Below are 22577 nucleotides of genomic sequence, written 5' to 3'. Positions count from 1 at the left end.
ACCTCGAAGCAGATTTTTAATCAACATAATATTTATCAACATCTACATGTGCAAGAACTGCTGTGTGAGGGAATAAAGCAGGGTGGATTTAGGAGACATCACAGTGACTTTAATTAATGACATCCTCTCTTTCCCCAAAAGTGGTAACCATTTTTCTTGTTTGTAGGTAACCATTCCCTTACAGTTATTTGTAATTTTACAATATTTTATTTGCTTGCTTTTTAACTTTGCCTAGCAGGAATCATGGTGTGTCTTGCTTTCTTCATTCAATATTATACTGCTCGATTCATATATGTTGTCACCTGGGAAGTGTAGTACTGGTGGGTGGCATTTCATTGGAGGAAAGTAGTCAGCCTGTGATTCTACATTAATGAATATAGCCATTTCCATTGAGAGTTATTCCAGATTTTCTTTTAGTTACATTCTTGCCCAAGTTTCCTGGTGTGTTAATGAAAGAATTTTTTCTGGGAGAAGGATTGATAGGTTATAGGACAGGTACATGTACAATGTGATGATAATGTTAAACCATTTTTCCAAAGTGGTTATACAAATGTATGTATTTTTCTAGTCTGTTGTGTATATAAGCATAACTTGCTATGGTATTCATCAGTACTAATTTCTCCACCTTCTTTTCTCCACCTGATATCTGAACTAATTGAAGTAAGTCATGTTATCCAGTAATAAGTTTAAATGGCTCTTATTAATATCTCATTTGACCCCTTGCTATATCCATGGGCATACCTTATCTACTGCTGCATTTTGGCATTGTTAACTACATCTTGCTCTCTCCCTCTACCTAAACAATAATGCTGTATCCAGCACTTAGCATGTTTTTTCTTGGCACATTGTGAACTCTCTGTAAATACTGGTTGAATAGAATTTAATATATTTTTTTTAAGAGAGAGAGAGAGAGAGAGAGAGAGAGAGCGCGAATTTTAATATTTATTTTTTAGTTTTCGGCGGACACAACATCTTTGTATGTGGTGCTGAGGATCGAACCCTGGCTGCATGCATGCCAGGTGAGCGTGCTACTGCTTGAGCCACATCCCCAGCCCATTAATATAAATTTTTTACTGAATAGATTCCAATAAATCAAAAACAATATGTATTTTTCAGAATGCTCACCTCAGCATTATTTAGTGGCAAATAAAGCGAAACAATCTAAAGTGCCAAAAAAAAAAAGAAAATGCATGTCCATTCTTGGAATGAAATAGTCGTTTTAAGAAATGAGGTACACCATGGGTATAAAGATTTACATTAGAGGCTAAGCAAAACAGAACATGAAACACACACACACACACACACACACAGAAGTGAAGATAAAGAACAGCAAATGCTGGTTAGCCTATGGTAAGTGGACATTAATGAATGGTGACTGAATTTTTGTTTTTATATCTTATGCAATTTTTCACTGAGTATTATAACATTACCTATGAAATACTATAGAATTTGAATTAATGAATGGGCTTGAGGGTTTTCTTTTTGTTGTTGCTTCTTTGGTTGTTCATTTGTTTTTTGAGAAAAATAAAACTCCATATTTTTTTTTCTTTTTATGTTCTGTAATCATTACTTAATAGTTCTATCCCACGTTATCTTATCTGTTTTCACAATATCAGAGACTATTAGTCCAAATTCACTGTTTTTATACTTCTAGCCCAGTTTTTATTGAGCATCAAACACAAATACCATCGTAATCCCAACTAAAACCTCAAGCTTGATATATTCAAACTATAGCTCCACTTTCCTTATCCTATTATACGTGAATATTTTGTGTATAACAGGCACCTTGCAGACACTTTGTAGTCTATGCATCACATATATTAATTAATTTAATCCTCATAGCAGTCCCATGAAAATGGTGCTGTTATTATCATACCCATTTTTGAGATAAGAAACCCAAGTAGAAAAAAGTTATATTGATTTTCATATTCTTGTAAGTAGTAAGTAGCAGCAATCAAATTCTTGTTTCCAAATGATATTGCTCAAGTTCTCCAAATAAAAAATTTGGTGGTGGTTTCTTTGAACCTTCCCTTTCCCTATTACTCTTATTTTTTCATTAGTAAACTAAGCTTGCAGCTGACTTCCTTTAAATCTTTCTAGTAATCCCTCTTTAAATACTCACTGCCAATACTTTAGATAATTGCTACAGACTCATTTTCTTAGTGTAAAGTTTTCTCTAATTCATGTTCCTTTGAAATCTTGTTGCTCTGCTGTCACTGCTTTGGCATGTCAAGCTCCTTTACCTCCAAGGGTGTTGGCTAGTTTTTCAAGCAATGAAAATTGAGAGGGACAAAGGCCAAACTTACTGAGCACCATAAGAACAACAACAAAAACTCCACAAATAATTTGAGTTGTCAAACTCCTATGTGTCCTTAGGGACTGAAAGCTCAGCATTCCCCCTTCACTGATGATGGATATTCACTTCTGAGCCTACATGCCTGGTGGAAGAAGTGAAGGTTAAATGGTGCTATTCTGCAAAGTGGTAACTAGAATGATGGGAATCCAGTTAGATTTGGAAGTTTGTGGTGCTGGGGATCAAACTCAGGGCCTCATGCATGCTAGGCCAGCAATCTACCATTGAACCACAACCCCGGCCCTATTTAGATTTGAGAGTTTTGTTTGCAGAAATTCCAGCTTCTTGGTGGTATGGAGGGTGGGATTAACCTTTCTGCTTTCTAGGATTATAGAACTCCTCATCCCACCCCAGTAGGAAAAAAGTGGAGAAGCAAGGAGAGACTCTTGCACTTTGGGCATGTGATCCCAAAGATGCTTATTCTCTAGGCTGTAGATTTGAGCCTGGGTCAGTATCTTACGTTTTTCTTGTGCGCTCCCCTTTGGGCTTTATGCGTTCCTTTCTTTCAGCCTTTGATATCAATCAGATCACTCTGTTCTTACTGAACAAATCTTCTTTTTGACTTTGCAGGAACATAGCTAGGATGCCTGGTCCCTCCCCTCTGAGAAAAATTTACACTCCTTATTACACTACTAATCCTTTTAAAAATTCCTGTATGCCAAGAAGTCTACAGAATGTTAATGAATACACACTCTCATGCACAAATATATGCACACACATTCACACACATAATCTCTGTCTCTCTTTCACTTCCTTCCTGTCTCTATTTACCCTCCTCCTGCAGGATCATGGATGCATGTTTATTTCACATAAGCAAAACATGACATGATAAATCAAATAATGAAAATGAAAATGAACTGGCAACTGCTGAAAATTAAAACAAAACAAAACCAAAAAAAACCCAAAACACCAAAACCTTGATATGATATGTGTAAAAATGAGCAGTTACCCCTTGACTAACGAATCTTCTTTCCTTCCTTCCTTCTTTCCTTCTTTCCTTCCTTCCTTCCTTCCCTCCCTCCCTCCTTCCCTCCCTCCCTTTCTTTCCTTCCTTCCTTCCTTCCTTCCTTCCTTCCTTCCTTCCTTCCTTCCTTCCTTCCTTCCTTCCTTCCTTCCTTCCTTCTTTCTTTCTTTCTTTCTTTCTTTCTTTCTTTCTTTCTTTCTTTCTTTCTTTCTTTCTTTCTTTGTTTCACACCACAGATTGATACCATGGGCACTTTACCACTGAACTACATCCCCAGTCCTATTTATTTAATTTTTTTTTAAATTTTGAGACAGGATCATGCTAAATTACTGAGGATCTCTCTGTGTTGTTGAGGTTGGCCTCGAACTTGTGATACTTTTACCCCAGCCTCCTAAGTTGCTAGAGTTACAGGTGTGCACCACTACACACAACTCTAATACATCTTATTGTTTTCCCATTTCCTTCAAAATGTTCTTAGTAAAGTAAAAATAAAATACAAATTTGCTTTAGGATATAAAAGGTTTCTTAATCAAAGACAATGACATTAAATAACAATGAGGAAAATTTACACTTATTAATTCAGCAAATTAATTTTACCCAGTGCAGACAACAAACACATTTTGGGATTAAAAGCTATGGACACGCTCATAACCTTGGGGCAAACAATTTCACTTTTAGGTTTCAATTTCAAAGAAGCAGTACAAAAGACATACTCCATCTATGTACAGATTTCACCAAAGTACCCAGCACAGGCTTGACAGAGAGTGAGTACTCAATCATGTGTACAGAAGCACAGATAGAAGAGAAAGAATGAAAACAGAAAATGAGAGAGAGGGGAAAGACAATTGAAACCCTCTCAACATGCAACCATGAGACACTGTTTTAGCTTTGTGTTAATGTGCCCAATATACCTGAGGAGAACGACTCAGAGGAGGAAAAATTTATTTTGTCTCAAGATTCAGGGGTTTAGTTCATAGTAGACCAACTCCATAACTCTGGGCCCAAGGCAAAAGAGAACCTCCTAGTCAAACGATGTGGCAAAGGGAAGTAGCTCAGGACATGACAGCCAGGAAGCAGAAAGAGGGACAAAATAGGAACCTCAAAGTCATGCCCCCAGCATCCTACATTCTCTGGCCACATCTCATGCACCTACAGTTACAACCTAATTAATCCATATTGGTGGATTAATCCACTGATTAGGTTATACTTCTCATAACCTAATCTTTTCACCTCTGAACATTCTTGCATTGTCTCACACAGTTTTTGTAGGACAACTCATATCTAAACCATAACAGACATTTTGCTAAATGTGGATATTTTGACCAATTGTGAAGACCCATGTAGCCATCTGGAAACACACCCACAAGTGATGCTGATGGTTGTGGCGGGGGGGAATGGGGGGCACAGGAACAGAATACAGAGTTGATCTGCTTTAAAAGGATGGATGCTAGAAAATTCTCAGTGTGTAGACATGAATTTAAAAAAAACTGTCAGACAATAGGATGGGCTCTTGGATCTCTTGGCATAATCAGTTTCATATATGGCTAAGGTAGAAGTAAGGGTGAAATGTCTGCTTTGAATTCTACTAACACTGTGATAAATATGTTTATAAATAAAGCTGAACCCATAGTTTCAGGGAGCTGGGAAACAACAGCAACAATGGGCATATGGAAGCCATGTCGAGCAGTGACTCTCATCCTTGGCTGCCCATTGGAATTCCGTGGGTGGCTTAGATGCCTTAGCCCACTTAGAGAGATCCAAATTTGTTTGCTCTGCATGTAGTCTGAACATCTGAATGTTAGATTTGGGATATTCTACCATACAACTGAGGTTGAGAAACACAGATCTAATTAAAGGGTTGCTAGCCAAAGTGAGGCTTACAACCAGAAACATTCCATGGCACACGGAGACTTGTTACAAAGGCAGAATGTCAGCCCTACCCCTAACCTATTGAAACAGAATCTGAATTTTTAAAGGCTGCCATGTGAGCACAGGGACCTGCCGGTCTGGGAAGCACTACAACAGAGAACTAACAGGTTTTCCTGAGAGCATCACACTCTTCTTAATTTAGCATCTTTTGTGTCTCAAAACTTTGAACAGCTATATTTTACTTCAGGAAATATTTGCTTCTTCTGAAATTTCTCTGCTTCTCTTTCATAGAAATGCAATAAACACATAGTATTTACTGACATGGGTGAAAATACAAGGGCTCACTTGGTTTCCTCAACAGAGTTTAGAATCTTAAGTGGTAGCAGGAATTCTCTCTAACCTATTCACTCACAATAAAGAAATTAATGTTCAGAGAAACTAAGGTATTACCAAGTATGGCTCTACTAGGAATCAGAAAAAAAAAAAAACTAGATTTAGAACAGATTTTGATAAAGCAGAATTGTCCTTTAGAAAAGTCTTTCATTGTAAAATTTGGAAAAAGTCTTCCATTGTAAAATTTGCTTAGTGATTTTTCATGTTTAAACACCAAAGGTTTCCTAGCTTGAAAATTATAATTTTAGGAAGTGCCAAGTACACAGTCCTGGATGAACAGTATTCCTGATGTCTTGTGATTACTGGTATCTTTGAACGAGTGTGACATCTATGTTTTTGAATGTCACAAATAACATTTTCCCCCAACTTAGAAATTCTGCAGTTTGGAGAAAATATGAATTGTTCCACAAACTAAACTTGTGAAAAGCAAATGAGATATGTAAAATCCCTATGGTAACAGAAACTCAAGGAAATAGCTCGTTTATGAAACTATCACAGATAAGATAAACATGGGACAAACTCATGTTGCAGGTATCCAGGTATTCTTATTTGGGAATTATATGAACTAGCAAGGTAACTAGTAGAGAGACAAGCAAGAATTTCTAGAGACTTCACAAACATATTGGCAAAAATGTGTAGGAAATCTTGCTGAGCTGCATGGGGAGCGGGACATTTGGTAGTGGAAGACTATGCAGAGACCTCTGAAGTGGGTATGGGTGTTCCATTGCTTGCTGACCAGTTGATCTCAGTTCCTCACTGCTCCAGTGTGGAATGATATATCAAAACTAAAGGCAACCCCTGGAATCTTGTTAAATATACAGAATCCCATCTCCCACTTCAGAACTACCTGGATCTGCAGTTGAACAAAATCTCCAGAGGATTAATCTGCTCACTAAACTATGAGAAACATCAGTTTTATTCTCTGCATCCAAAATTGGTCTCAGTAATGGAATCACCTGAGCGCATGATTCTTGGGTCTCATCTCAGACCTGAATCAGATTCTTCAGAGGAAGATCTTAAGGTTAGCTGTTTAACCATGGCCTTTGGTAATTCTAAAAGCAAATTTGACAAGGTGGAGGATTAAAGGCTTTATAGTTAGTCTGAAAAGAGATTGGGGCTAAATTCTGCTATCTACTGATAGGCATCCTTGATCAGCTACCTTCCCTTGGGGAGCTTCCTTTTTGTCCTATGTCCAAGGGGGATACAACATTCCTTTGCATATTTAATATGTGCATGAAATAAGTGATCATGAAAGAGCACAGAAAGGACCTAAATGCCTGCTTTGCAATGAGTAGGTATGAAATGTAAGGCGGCTATTAGCATTTTTGTCGTCTCCTAATTAACATCTCAATGTTGTCCTCTGAAAAATGAGAGTGGTAGGTTTCTCAAATTCTATTTTTTCACTCATTTAATTTATCCTTACTCTGTAGATGGCAGGTTCTAGAAGCAAAGTTGAACTCAAAGCCTAGTGCGAGAGTCAGGTAGGTGAACAGGCATACTGTAATAGAAACTGGAGTTTTGTTCACAAACGAATCAGTTCAAACATCCAGATAATGTTTTGGTTAGCTAAACTATTTAATATCATTAAAATAATCATTATTTCTTTCACAAATGGTAACCCAGGCTTGAAAGAAGAGAGCTTTTGAATGTTCTGAAAATAAAACCTTGTCAAAGAAACTAAGGCTTCCACGTGACATTGATTATGACTGTAAATTAACCCCAAGAACATCCCAAACTGAAGCAAAATTATGACCTGTTTAAACTAGAAGCTTTATCAGCTCATCCTTCCTGACAGTTCTTTCCAAACTGGTGGTTTTTTTTTTTTTTCACTTTCCTGTTTTCACTTCTTATTATTAGACTCTATTTTATAACTGTTGGAGAATGTTTTCCCTCCAGCTTTGGAGCTACCCACTGACACACAAGTCCTGCTCTCCTTAGCCTGAAAGCCAAAAGCTCAGAGTTCCTAATTGAATTTCTGCCCTTCAGGAGCACAGGGTCACTGGGATCAACCTGCTGTCAGAGGACTCTATGGAGGCCAGGCTTAGGGCATGCTAGCCTCTGGGCATCATCTCTTTTCACGCTGCCATGTCCAAGTACTCCTGCATCCAAAGCCTGGGGTTGATTTGTTTAATGAAGTCTCCTGTTGAAATAATAGCTCCTTTCCCTGATGTTAGCCATAATTGTATTTTTGTATTTGTTGAAATAAGAAAGTAGTCTTTGAGACAGTAGACAGCCACCCTGTTTTAAGAATGCTGTGCAAGCTTTTTTCCTCTGGTTTCTGCTGTACATACGTGTTGCTGTACATAGCAAAATTCCTGACCCATACTAAAATAAACCCTTTACAGTTGCTTTACTTTGACTTTTTGTTAACATCAGAATAGGTCTGCTAAAGCAAAAAAAAAAAAAAAATACCTCTTGGTTGGGAAAATGTAGGACATTTTTATCTGGATATACCAATAATTATCTCCAAAGTATTATAATTTAACAATTATCAATGCATACTTGAATAGGCCTATTTAATTCCTTATAAAAAAGTTTAGAGCTGAAAAGTCATTTTTATTCCTAAGATGTTAAGAAATTAATATTTATTACAACTATAAAGTGTTTTTTTGCAAATAGCTCACATATATAAGATAAAAGCTGTATGTTATGTTGGATTTAAAAAAGTCTTGATGTCATAATTTCAGCAATGTGACACTTACTTCAGTTGAAAGTATACACTCTTGTTTGTACTTTCAATTCACCATAAATTTCAGCATTGTAGAGAATGGGATTAAAACTGTCAACTACTTCTGATATGTTTTTGAAAACCATCTGGATATGAGAGATAAAATAATTCAGAAAAGAGGTGACCAATTTCATAAAGAATTTTATACAAACTGATTGTTTTTAATTGCATCTAAAATAAATTTGAAAATTTCTCCCCAGGGTTTGAAGGAAAACTTCTCCAATAACAGCTTGACTCTCCATGACGTTATTGGAAGGCAAAAGCCAGCTGCATGATAAGCAGGCTCTTATCCCTCCAAATGCAAATTTGTATGTCACCTCCTTTCTGAAGCTCTCCCATGAACACTGATATTTGGAATCTCTTTTGTGTACACAGAATTCTTCACATTAACTTCAATTAGAAAATGCCCATCCCAATGCTTCCCCTGAGAGTTGTTCTGAGAACATTTATCACTGTGTTCCTAGCACCTTTTATTGGAACTGGAACATTGAATATGCTTAATAAGCATTGGCAAAATGATGGAAAGAGTGTGTAACATTACCACTGATTTTTAAGCATGCATAGATTAGGACTAAACATTATGTTCCATACCAATCACACACTGCACATATATCTCCAAGAAAAATATTTCCAACCATGTTCAATGAATTTATTTTTATTTTTTTTTTTGGCTTACTCTTAATTTCCTCCTTAAGTTTTTATTTGTTAAAAACTGCACAAGGGATTCTGTGCATAAATATTCTTGATGAAGATATTTTTCCTCCATTTACCAATCTGGAAAGTATTACTCTGGTGTCCCAAGTATGGGTTTTGCTGCCCAGGGACTGCCTATGTGTGTCCATCACAGTACCTGCTCAAACTGGATTGTGGTAACTTCTCTATGCAAGTTCTTCACAAGGAGGAACTTGTTTGCCATTGAACTTCAATGGCTTACATGATGTCAGACACCTGGTAGACCACATATGCATACGTATGTACACATGTGTGCGCATAGGGCTTATTTTGCTTCAAGTTGCTTATACTAGGAATATTTTCTTCATATTCACAAAACAACCTGAGAAATAGAGCATAATAGAAATGTAGAAATGCACTCCACAATAAACTTTGGAAACCATACCTTTGACTTTTTTTCCTATAGGATAAGGAATGCTTGGTTTTCCTGTCACATTTTGCTGTTTTAAAAGTATAGGTAGGACTGGGGCTGTAGCTCAGTGATAAGAGTGCTCACCTCACACATGGAAGGCACTGGTTTGATCCTCAGCATCACATAAAAATAAAATAAAGGTATCATATCCATCTACAACTAAAAACAATAATAAAATGTATAGGTAGATACACACATAACTAAATAGAACACCAAGTGGATGTTGATATGGACTGCCACAGAGCTGGGGTACAAAAGAGAGACAAAGTGTTCTAGCATCCTCTTGCTCTGCCTTTTCATCCAGACCCTGCCAGTATTTAGTGAGTCAGGGAATTCTCACTTGATTTTTGAGAAGTGAGGTTAACAATACAGAAATTGTACATTTTTTTTTGAAATTTATATTAAGGAAAACATACCTAGCATATGGTGGTCTTACTTTCTTATGAATTGATGTTTTATCTGAATTATAATTAGGGCAACCATATGCCTTACTTAACATGTTCTTGGTTTATGCTTATTTTGCAGATGACTAAACTGTCTATTGTATCTAAAAAGTTTTGAGGTTTAGGCAACAATCTACATGGTTAATCAGATTGTAATATGTTGAGGCATATAAAGAGGGAAAGAGAGAGAAACATCTTTAAAAATAACCAGAGTTTAAATGTCTTATTTTTTAAGCAGCTTGGATTTTAGGGTTTCTGAACCAGAGGCTTTTGAGAACATAAGTTCTTGGAGAGATTTAGCCTGTAAACCCTGGGATCGATGCCTGTCTGTTCATTACACAAAGATACACAAATATATTGTGGTATATGCATAAAAATTCTGATATGGTCCTTACATCATCTTTTACTTTTTTAAATCATGCTCAGACCCAAGTGAACTGGGAAAAAAATTAACATGCTCAGGAAGGTAGAATTGCTGCCTAATGCTTTGAAACTCAGTCTGGAGCAAGTCTTTTCAAGAGCATGAGGAACAGGAAGACCCCAGAAGGACATCACCAATTCCCTCATCACTCCGGGAGATTCTAAGGAATATCTGATTCATCATTATCCTATTTTGAAAAGATTTTATTGTAATGTTTGCCCTAGGAGCTTGGTGCCATTAGTCAATGTTCACAACTGTATCAAGAGATCATCTTTATGGAAAACAATATTTATGGATATTTCCTTAATTTTTAGAACATATTTGGTAGAATCCACAAAACCTGTATTATTTTACCGGGGACATAAGCAGCTGTATCTTTTTGTCTCAGGTTTCAAACTATTAGAACCCTAGAAGGATTGGCTGGACCCAGGCAGGGAGTGGGTACAAGTGTATAGTATAAGTGCTTATGAAGGTAGATCCAGGAAGCCTGGAGAAATGTGTTTGAAGGGTCCTCACCAGAATGGCCTCAACAGTAGGTTGGATAATGAGTAGAGTTTTCTTCACACTCTTGTTCTATAGGAATGGTCAAAAGGGAGAATTCCCTTCATAAAAAGTGTCTCCTCTGCCTTTCTTCCAAGTTTACTACTTGAATAATCACAATGACCCTTGATTCTGAGAAGTGTTCTTGTGCATGCTTTGGTATTGCTGTGCTTTAAAATAATTTACCACTGTTGATTTTCTTGAATTCCCATCTGTGAATCTAAGCTGAACTCACTGAACAAGCCTCTGAGCATCCATCAAGAAGCCCTGACGGAAGTCAACAGAACTGTAAACAAGGCTGTTCAGATAAAATAACAACACATATAACTTAATCTATTTCACCGTACTTACTTGGAATGTACAGGACTCATTCTATACCAAGCACTTGTACTATACTTAGCCCTCACAATGATTCTATGAAGCAGTAATATTACTTAACTTACTTAACAGGTTAAAAAATCGAGACACAGAGAATAGATATAATTTGTCAGTCTGATAGTTAGTGGTGGGATACTAAATCCAACCAGCCAGTCAACTGGGAATCATTAGGAAAATCAAAAGAACAAAAGATCTAGCATTTTATAGAAAGTACCTTCAAGGAAACAAATAAACAAATATATATATATATATATATATATATATGTTTTTCAAATTAATCACTCTTTTAAATTCACTGTTAAATAGCAGATCTTCCTGAAATCATCAGAATGCCATAAAAGAAAATTTGGCAGAATCAGATGCGATAGTTAAACCCTAGTGTCTATTGGCTGTAATGAAATGCCAATCAATGATTTACATGGTGCTTTCATTAACACCAATATCATTATAAGGGGTTAGGGCAGACTAAAAAATCAATTAGGTTATTTTGGACATTACTTAGTTATCATATGTTGTATTTATGTGGCATTTCCTAATTATCTGTTGGCAATCACATATATAATATTTCAATGATACTGTTGGGGGAAAAATCATCATCACCTCCATTTTAGAGTTGAAAAGTCATCAAAATAGCTAAAAAAATTGTGTGCATGTGTTTACATGCATGTGTGCTACATGAGGCTGAATACTTACCTCAAAACAAGCTTTATAAAGAAAAGCTACTAAAAGCTAATTAACCAAAGCAATGTATGGCTAACAATCTGCTTTTCCTCAATAAAACCAAACATACTCACTTATTATGTTCTAGATATTCAATGTTAGCACATTCTACATTCGACAAGTCTTCTCTGTCATTATTTTCTGCAAGGACTTATAAATTTGATTATTCATGGCTTTAAAGATTTTAGAGTCTATGTATTATAAACACTAATGTACAAATATCAAAACTTTGAGAAAACTGTTTTGAAAAAGAATGAAGCAGAAAGAAAATAATTTGTTTTATTGAATCATGTTTTCCACAAGTGAAATCATTATTTTTCAATGTGTATATTTTTTTGCCATAAAGTATAATTTTTCTCCAAAAATAAGCCAACAGGCCATTTTATTGTTTCAAAGAATTGCAAAATCAACATCCATTTATGTTAATAATACAATTATGGCAAGTTATACTGACTAAGTAGGAAAAAAAATCATGTTTTTCTTAATGTTACAGAAATTCAGTAAGAAAAAAAATTGGGGAAAGTCAAGAAACGGTAACAGAATGGAAGAACTAATAGAATATTGATAATTTTTCTGTAGGAATTCTAAGCCTTCAGAATATACACAAGAAGCTTTGTCATGCTCTCTCCTCTCTTTTAAACCTAAACACTCTACAACTTCCACTAGCATTTTCTCACATTGCTATTTAAGTCCATCATTACTTTTTTCCAATTAAATAAGGCAGATGACATCTTTTTAATGTATTTCATAGATTTCTGCAAACATGCTTTTGCTCAAAGGTTTCAGTGTGAGCCTAAGGGAGGAAGAGGAAAGTGATATAATATGAGATATGATACCTACATATACATACATGCATGGATATGTATGCATATATATGTATACTTATGTATACTATATATATATATATACACAGAGACATAATATCTTTATATATCATTATACATATATGTAATATGTATCTGTGTTTTTCTATATGTAACTGCATTTCATTCCTTTATCTACCTTTTGGGGTAGATATTAACATGTATTTTAATTTTATTTTTTAAATAAAGAACTGATGATTTTAATGAAATGACTTGAAGAAATATCACACAGACAGTGGAAAGTTGAGCAGAACTTTAAATTCAGTTCTCTAGGTATTGAATGCCTACATTTGCTCCTGGTCCCCAACCTCCCACTCCAACTCACACAGAGACTCTATCTTCTAAAAATAACATTTTTTTTTGTCAATTCTTTCACAACAACAACAAACTCAAGTCCTAATGATGACTTCAGAATACCATTTCTTCAGCTAGAGTTGCCATATAACTCAGAGAACATTAAAAGAAGATCCAGTCTCAGCCCCAATAGCTAAATGGTTTGTGTTCTTACTCTCTTAGATATGTTTTTTCTGGTATTTTACATGGTATTTAGATAACCTTTAAACATACCAGTTGGAGATCTATACAAAGGAGTTAAAGTAAAAGGCAAATCACCCATAGGTAGTCATGGAATTACAAAATGACATGCATTGTGTGGTATTGTTCCATTCCTGAGAATATCTTGACAAACTACATTCACACAGAAGAATCATTACACTTGGTTCATTTCTTCTTGTCAAGAGCAATCATTAGTCCACCTGTTATAAACAGGGATACTGCAAATTACTCAAATTATATTTAAGCCATGGTAGACATGCTTCTGAGCCTTTGGTGAACCTGAAAATTCTTCTAAGGCTCTGCACCTCATGATTAACCCCATTCTGTAAGGTCTTTACCACTAAGCATGGATTTCTAGGCATCCCAGCCTCCACCCCCTCCAGTTTATGGAGTTTAGGGATGTGCTTCAAAACTCCATTTTCCTCCCAACCTGCCTCAGCCTACATGGAATCCTGAGTTGCTGCTCTCAGAGCAGTTATTACTGGGGAACCATTTGATAAAGAAGATCCTTGCTGGGTGGAAGAGCTAATGGACTTCCAAAGTGAAAAAGCAAAGCACTAACTGGGATGGTCCTGCAATTTCATCTACTATACCATAGAGATATTATTACACTGCTCTCAATCAATTCTCTTGAAGATGGAAGCTTTTATTTCAAAACGTACTCAGAGAGAAATAGACATAGCATGGAGCAGCAACTCCTTGCCGGCTTCCCCTCCCCATTGTGCTTGCTGCCTGCCCTCTACAACTTCCACTAGCATTTTCTCACGTTGCTATGTAAGTCCATCATTCCTTTTTTTCCAAACTATCCCCTTGGGCAATGGATGCTACTGGACTCCTTCTTCTTTCAAGCAGTTCCATATTTCAAGTGATTCAAGCCTCTTCAAGTAAATTGCTTGATAGATTTCCAAAATGATCACTACAGGTCAAATTCAGCTCAAATGGTATCATTTCCAAAGTTTTGAAAAATCCATTTTTGCAGAAAGATTGGTGAAACATTTAATGAGCTTCAATTCAGAAGAGACACATCTTTTTAACTCGAATCTGGCCTTATACCACATTTGGCCCATGCAAATGCCTAACTATCTTTTCAGTTACAGTGTCTACCTCTTTCATTCCAGTGAAATATAGATAGCACTATTTCTCAAGTTTATAAAATTTCTAGCAATGACTTGACAATAAATTGATCATAGCATATCTAGGTTTGGTTCAGATGTTTTGATTCAAGATGTTTCTAGTGATGTGGTTTCCTTCTCCACCCATCTTAATTTGTTACTAAATATATATTTTTTCATTTTTCAAAACATGACTTCAATATAGAAAGTATTATACAGAGCACCATTTTTATTAATCTATCAATAAGAATGAGTAGATGCATTCAAATAGCTTAATATGAAAATTAATTTAATATGGAATAGTTTAATATAAAAGCACTTAATTGAAGGTTCTTTCATCAGTCTCATAATAATGAATTATAACAACCTTGATTTAATAGAGACAAGAACACTATCTTTCTTAACAAGAAGACTCGAAGCAAGAGTCAAGTGTTTTAGCCAGGTGTTACATAAATGAATTGTATTTGTAAAGGTCTTAGAAAGTTAATAAAATTCAAAGAAGAAAGTGGTTACAAACACTATTAACCTTTTTATTTAGTTCCCTTTCAGAATTAGGGCTCTATTTTGTGTTCATATCTATAGGTTTATATCCTGCTTTTCATATGTAATATGATATGATGAACATTTTATTGTCCCTAAAAATTTTGAGAACTCAATATATAGATAAATTCTAATTTATATAGACACTCAAATTCAGAATTTGTTTTTTCTATTACAAATATACCTACAGTGAGCATCCCTACAAACAAATTCACATACATTTCTGTAGGCTAGCTTCTTAGAAACGATATAAGGACTTTCACACATAGGAAAGCAGTGCTTTCAGAAAGTGCTTAACAAAGCATACTCCTGCAAGTAGAATGAGAAGTTTCACTGCACCTTCAGCAAAACGGGAATTCACTTAAAATCAATAAATATCCTATGCAAAAAATTCTGCAACCCCTCCAAAACCCAAACCTCCAAAGCCTCATTTTCATTCCTTTGTGATGTTAAGCATCTTTCATATTATAGGTCACCTGTATTCCCTTTTAGGGAAAGAATATATTTTTCCCTTCTGCCCCTTCCCTATTCAGGTTTTATTTTAGTATCACCCTCAGTATTCTCTATGATTTCTGGATATTAATTCTTTGCCACATTGGTTCTTCATTCTTCTCAAAGGTTAGCTTATAATTTTGTTTCTGACATAACATAAACAGAACAAAAGGTAATGTTATATGAAATGTTCAGATCAAAAAACAATGTCCTGTCAATGTTGCTTAATTTTTCCTTCCATTACTTCTTTTTTTTACTCACAAATTGCTTTCGATGCTGACATAAATAAATACGTCACTTTATCTTTTATTTTCCTTAGGTTTTATTTATTTACTACAATACCTTCTGACTCCATTGAGAACAACTCTTGTGTAGAGAGACAGGTCAAAGTATACTTGGGGTTTGGATTATCTAATAGACAGCCTGATTGAACAGTCAGTCCCTTATTTCCTCATTTTACCTCTGGCTTATGAATCCATCCTTGTTCTATATTAACACTCACTGAGTTCCAGCATCTGTTTTTATTAATTGCCATGTGGACATACATGACTTCATAATATATTTTGATTCAGAAGAACAAATTTCCAATTTTCCCTGTTTCTTACTTATTGTTCTATTTATTTATTTATTTATTTTTGTACTTGAGACTGAACCCAGGGGTGCTTTATCACTGAACCACATCCTCAGCCCTTTTTTTAATATTTTATTTAGAGACAGGGTCTCACTAAGTTGCTTAGGGCCTCACTGAGTTGCTGAGGCTGGCTTTGAGCAGTGATCCTCCTGCCTCAGTCTCCAGAGCCACTGGAATTACAGGCATGTGCCACTGTGCCTGGCTATGACCTTAGAATTCACTTAAAATTTTTATTCATTTGCGTTATAGTTTTATTTAGTAATAATATAAGTGTTTTTTTGAAAAAATTGAAAGTGCATACAGAATGAGACAATAACAAAAGGAAAAATCTTACCCCCTTCTCACTGCTTTTTTCTGAAATTAACACTGTCTTTTTTTTCAACATGTACTTTCAGGATTTCTATTATAGATAGTTTGGAAGCTTTGCCACTATTCCTCCTGGGCAATGAGAAAGGAATGTGTCAAAGCAAGGTCTCTTTTCTGAGCATGGAAACAATTCAGTACAATTTTTTATTTGCTTTACAATTTATCATAGGAATGCATTTTTTTAAAATTGAGAAGACATCATGTTAATTTCTCAGATTTTCATTTATAATCTTTGTGACATGTGAAAAATAAACTATACATTAGATACATGTGCAAGCCATTGTATTGCCACTCTGATATACTAAATGGTTTCTTATTTTGCTTGAAACATAATCTAGTAACTAATATGTCATAAAGATGCCATCATAAGCATGCCAGTCATTGTAAAGCACTTTACTTTCTTTTTGTTATTTCCTAATGATGAAGTATTTCACTCCTGGAAACACGTTACAAACTGCATTGCTACTTAATTCTTAAACTCATTTCTGTATGTATTTATTCAACATTCTCTTGGTGATAGGAGGTCCTAAATAAACATTTCTCAAAGGGGAGAAGAATGAATGAAACATACTACTTAAATAGAGTGCTATGCAAAATGCCACATTAATAACTATGCAGGGATTTTTAGAAGTGGCTGATGTAGGAACAAATGCATGTCTTTTATTCACAGCAAAGCCTGAGAGATGAATAGTGGGTATATGTGATGTGTGATTTATTCATACAACACTAGTAGGAGATTTATAGGCATCTATTAACCTACTTGAGTTCCAACCCTGTCTTAAGCTTGTCTTTTGTCACAATTAGCAGTGTTGTCACTGTATGTTAAATAACAAGTTGTCTAAACTGAAATATGCAAGAAATATGAAGACAGAAGATGAAAATTATTACACATGTACATCACTTCAGCTAAACCACAGATATATCTCTGCTTGTATGTATGTGTTACAAAAATTACACATGCACATGCATTCACATAAAAGCAAGAGATTCCTTTTCTGGGCTGAAGATATATTATCATGGACTGAATTATGCCTCAAAAAATCTATATATTAAAGTATTAATAATCAATACTGAAAAATGTGATCATATTTGGAGAAAAGATCTATACTGAAGTAATTATGTCAATATAAGTTCATTAGTTTGGGCTCTAAGCCAATCTAACTGGTGCCTATACAAGAGGAGTGAATTTGAACACACAAATCTATAGAGGAAAAACAAGAAGACATAGGTAGATGATGACCATCTATAAGCAGAGAAGAAAAGTTCAGGAGAAACCAACCCTGCTGACTCCATCATCATAGACTTCTAGTCTCCAGAACTGTGAGAAAATAAATTTCTGGTGTTCAGCTACAGAGTCTGTCATAGTTGGTTATAGAAGCCCTAGGAAATTAATACAGCCATCAACTTAAGAATTAGAAAAGCCATATGTTGGGAAAAAAAGAATTATTTTGTTCCTGTCTGCATACTCATCTTTGAAAAAGATGAATATTATAGGCCTGCACATTATGGTGGAACCTGATTTGATTCTTCCCTGTAGTAAAACATCACTAAAGAAAATTACTACATTAGCTGACACTTCTAATGGATCACCCTTCCTTCAATAGATTAGAAGTCCAACTTTAAGTGACTGCTACCCACTGCCTTAGTTCATTTTGCATTGCTTTAACAAAATATCCGAGTATTCGGGCTGGGATTGTGGCTCAGTGGTAGAGCACTCGCCTAGTATGGGAGGGACCAGGGTTGGATCCTCAGCACCACATAAAAATAAAGGCATTGTGTTGTGTCCATCTACACCTAAAAAATAAATATTTTTAAAAAATATCCGAGTGTATGGGTAACTCATAAAATAGAGGTTAATTTGAGTCATACTTCTGGTGACTAGAAGGTCCAAACATCCCAGTGACAGCATCCCAATGAGGGTCCCAGACTGCATGACACTATGGCAGAGAGGCAGGAAGGAACCAGCTGCATGTGGAAGGGCGCATGTGTGAACAAGGAAGCAAGAGACAGTGGAGATGGCAAGGCTGTTCTTTTTATAACAGCCTGATCTTGAGGTAACCAAACCACTCGAAGGAGACCTGTCCCACACTTTCAAGTCAGCATTAATGCATTCAAGCAGGTGGAGCCTCCATGACCTATTTACCTTCCACAGGGCTTCACCTCGTAAAGGTTCCAACACCTCAACATCAACAGACCAGGAACCAAACTTCCAGCACATGGACCTCTGGGTCACCAGCCCTATCCACAGGATACACCCTCTTCCATGTGTTGATCACACTTGATTGACTAAGGTAAGATTAACAGGTAGCTGAGTGTCTGAAAGACCTTGGACCGACATCAGGCTTTGAAAAGGTACCACATTCATTTCTCTTTGAGATGCTTAGATCACTTGTGTGCTCCCTACCAGTACTCTGTTGGATATAATACATGTGGCAAGAGAAGAGGCATGTGGGGAGGACTAGTTCCCAGGCAGCTTCATCCCAAACTCAAGTTCACAATGGAAAGGAATGGGGTGAAGGATTTGCAAATGGAATAAACGTAATGGCATTGCTAAAGTCAAGAGAAAACCACATGTCAAAAACAAGGAAATAAAGACCTCAGTACCATTTGACCCAATACAGTACATATGGTAAGCTTTTTTTTTTTTTCTTTTTTTTAATACCAGGGATTGAACCACAGGCAGAGCTTAACCAATGAACCACATTCCCAGCCTTGTTTTACTTATTTACTTACTTAGAATTTTGAAACAGGGCCTTGCTAAATAGCTTAGAGCCTTGACAATTTGCTGAGGCTGGTCTTGAACTTGCAATTCCCCTGCCTCAGCCTTTTCAGTCACTGAGATTATAGGCATATACCACTATGCCTGGAGACATATGATAACTTCTACTGAGATAGGCAACTATCATTTATCAGTTCTTCCAGACCTGTGTGGCTGCCCTCTGTGGCCACATGTCCTCCCTGTGGACTGCACCTGGCTCCTGGACTTACACAGGTTTTGCTGTCACATTCTTAATCTATAACTGTAAGATGCATTTCTCTGCACTATCTTAATAAAACAACATGGGAATAAAGTTTTATAATAGCAACAAAGAGAGGGGAAAAGTCATAATTTTCCATGCTTCATGATTCAGAATAATTAATTTAATAACTGTGTCATATGAGAAGAGTAAATAAAGAGAAGAAAAGGGGTGTGGATATATGTGATCACTGAAGCATACACAATTGCAAGGAAAAACAAATTACCAGGGTAGTGTCAGAAATAAAAGCTCCGTGGGAAACTTTTTTTGCATGTTAATTTGATTCTTCTATTGAGCCTTAAAGCTGCAGTGTCTCTACAAGAGAACTGTTTATCTCCACTTGTTTTTATTTTTAGCTATTATATAACCTTATGTCTCTAAAAACCAATTAAACACCTTTCTGATCTCTGCTGGGAATTTTCCTTAAGTAGTTGTCTACTAGACCCTAACAGGACTGTGATTTCATTTACAACATCTTGCTGGAGATTGTTTCATCATCAGAGGTGTTAAAAAAAAAAAGAACTGGAATTAATCAAGGACAGCAGAATCAAAATAAAATGCAGTTCTCTCTGGACACAGTTACATTCTCTGGGGTTCGTTTCACATGAAACACCAAGACTCTAGACCTAAGAGGAAGTGTTTGATTTTCTTGCCATGGTCCTTAAATTTGCAAGAAAGGATTATTTTTGAGTACAAGGAGACAAACTTAAGTCCCATGCCAGAAATATAGGCTTCTAAAGAAATTATTTCCTTTAAATTGGCAGATATAAAACTAAGTGTTCCTTGATTTGGTTAGCTAAAGCTTAAACCTCATCTACTCTCCCTTGTTTCTTCCTTGAATGTTAAGGAGATATCTCCTTTGCCTTTCCATATTAAGACTTTCAATATTTCCATTCAAATGGCAGGGCTCTATACATCCTGGATATTGTATATTCCCAAGATCACCGTCATGTCATCCTCCACCTCCGTCCATCCTTTCTAAGAGCCAGCCCTTGAAACCAGTGGCCGCAGTGGCTTACCGACAATGTTTATGAGATCCTGTCAGGGTTTCGATCACAAAGCACTCGCCATCATTGAGACAGTATGCAAGGTCCTTGTCTCGGCAGGGTTTGAAGTGCTCAGATCTCTCAGTGGAATATGTCGTTGTATCTGTCAAGAAGAGCACAGAGGGAATACTGTCAGCATGCATTCCAACACCAACTGCTCCTGTCACTGGCCCAGATGTGTGCATCGAGGCCTGTGTATGGGGTACAATGACAGGGACTTGAGACAAACAGGATTGACACTAAACAGTACTGAGCAACACAGCTAGTTAACGCACTGTGTTCGGTTGTCCTCATCAGCCCTCTATATCCGCAAGTTCCATATCCTGGGATTCAACCAACTACAGATGGAAAAAATTCAGAAAGATAAGAGCTGTATCTGTACTGAACATATCTACACTTCTTTTTATCTTGTTGCATCACCTAAACAATACAGTGTAACATCTATTTATATACCATTTATATTGTATTTGGTGTCATAAAAAATCCAGAGATGATTTAAAGTATATAAAGGGGCATGCATAGGTTATGCAAACTCTACTCCATGTTACACAAGAGGCATGCACATCCATCTGGACACCAATCCATTGAGTCTCCTGAGCCAATACCCTGAGGTTGATGAGGGACCACTGTATTTCTTCAATGGGTTTTAATAATTAAAGTTACTCTAGAGAAGTCTCATTTGAGGACATATTAACAGTAAAAGTTGATTGATCCTGAGCCAAACACCCAAATATACTTTCAGCAAATGTGTTGTATGGAGTATTGAAACAACATCTTTTTTGCTTTATTGTTGCCAAATATCATTAAACATCTGATCAATGTATTTCGTGATTGTTCTGTAGAAAACTCATGTCAGTTTTTGAGTTCTTTTAGCTGCAGCTACAATTGGCTAATAGCTAAGCCAATTATTCTTTCACTTTCTCCTTTTATTATGTAATTAAAATGCAAATGTTCCAAATTCTGAAACAGATAATCACATGTGAAGAATGTTTCTGGTAAATATTTAACAGGACCAAATTATTGTCATTTTTTAGCATTCTCTTAAACATGTATTTTTGAAATCATAATCAGTTACATTTTTAAATTAAATTATACATCTATATCTGCTTTCCAAATATGAAACTAACCATAAATAAGTACTATCTATAGGATACAGATTCTATCACCATATGTAGACATTTTTCTAGCTATAAAATTTTCAGCATCTGAAGTATTAACACCAATTCCTCTTTAACAGTCAAGAGAAAATATATGTATTTAAAAAGTCAAAGATGAATAAATTATTCAACATAAGCTTTTTTAATTTCCTTTTTATAGATCTAGATTGCTAATAATGTTCACCAGCATGGCATATTAAATCAGCTCACTAACTACAGGTCACAATGAGCTTCTTCCCTGCTTATCATGCAAACTGATGGGAAACCAATCATCTTAAAAGGAAACCTGCTCATGTCTCTCCCACATCTAAAAGTCCTCAGTGAGGCTGAGATATATACAGTGGCAGAATGGATACTTGGCAGGTGTGAAGCCCTGTGTTCAATCCCCAGCACCACAATCAATAAATACATAAATAAATATATTTTTAAGGAAATAAATATTCCTCAGTGGTTACTGTCATGAGGATAACTTAATAAAACAAAGAAAATGGGCTTTCTTTTAATTTTAATTTAATTTCTTTTAATGTAATTTTGCCTATCTGCTCTTTTTTATAGCATTAGAGGAGTACTGGGGATTAAACCCAGGGGCCTTAACCACTGAGCAACATCCCCAGCTTCCCCCGCAACTTTTTTATATTTTATTTAGAAACGGGATCTCGCTGAATTGCTTAGGACCTCGCTAAATTGGTGAGTCCGGTTTTGAACTTGCAATCCTCCTGCCTCAGCACCACTCCCCTCCCCGAGCCAATGGGATGATAGACATCTCCTGGTCACTTCTTGCACTCCAAAGATACCAAACATACAACTTAATTTTCAACTATTATTGTGTTCCCCTTTTTTCTGGG

The 22577-nt window shown here is 36.0% G+C and overlaps 1 protein-coding gene across 7 annotated transcripts in view; it reads right to left on the bottom strand.

Annotated features, from left to right (window-relative positions):
- The window catches only part of Nrg3 (neuregulin 3), a 1011712-nt gene that overhangs the window by 561707 nt on the left and 427428 nt on the right, over positions 1 to 22577 (bottom strand). For all 7 annotated transcript variants that reach the window (XM_076834824.1, XM_076834821.1, XM_076834825.1 and 4 more), the window contains exon 2: positions 20549 to 20678. In XM_076834824.1, the coding sequence (XP_076690939.1) occupies positions 20549 to 20678 (130 nt within the window). The remainder of the gene's footprint in view (positions 1 to 20548; positions 20679 to 22577) is intronic.

Source organism: Callospermophilus lateralis, chromosome 15 (genome assembly GCF_048772815.1).
Source record: "Callospermophilus lateralis isolate mCalLat2 chromosome 15, mCalLat2.hap1, whole genome shotgun sequence".
Classification (NCBI taxonomy): domain Eukaryota; kingdom Metazoa; phylum Chordata; class Mammalia; order Rodentia; family Sciuridae; genus Callospermophilus; species Callospermophilus lateralis.
The sequence above is the reverse complement of the archived record's forward strand: the minus strand, read 5'-3'. Positions and strand labels throughout refer to the sequence as shown.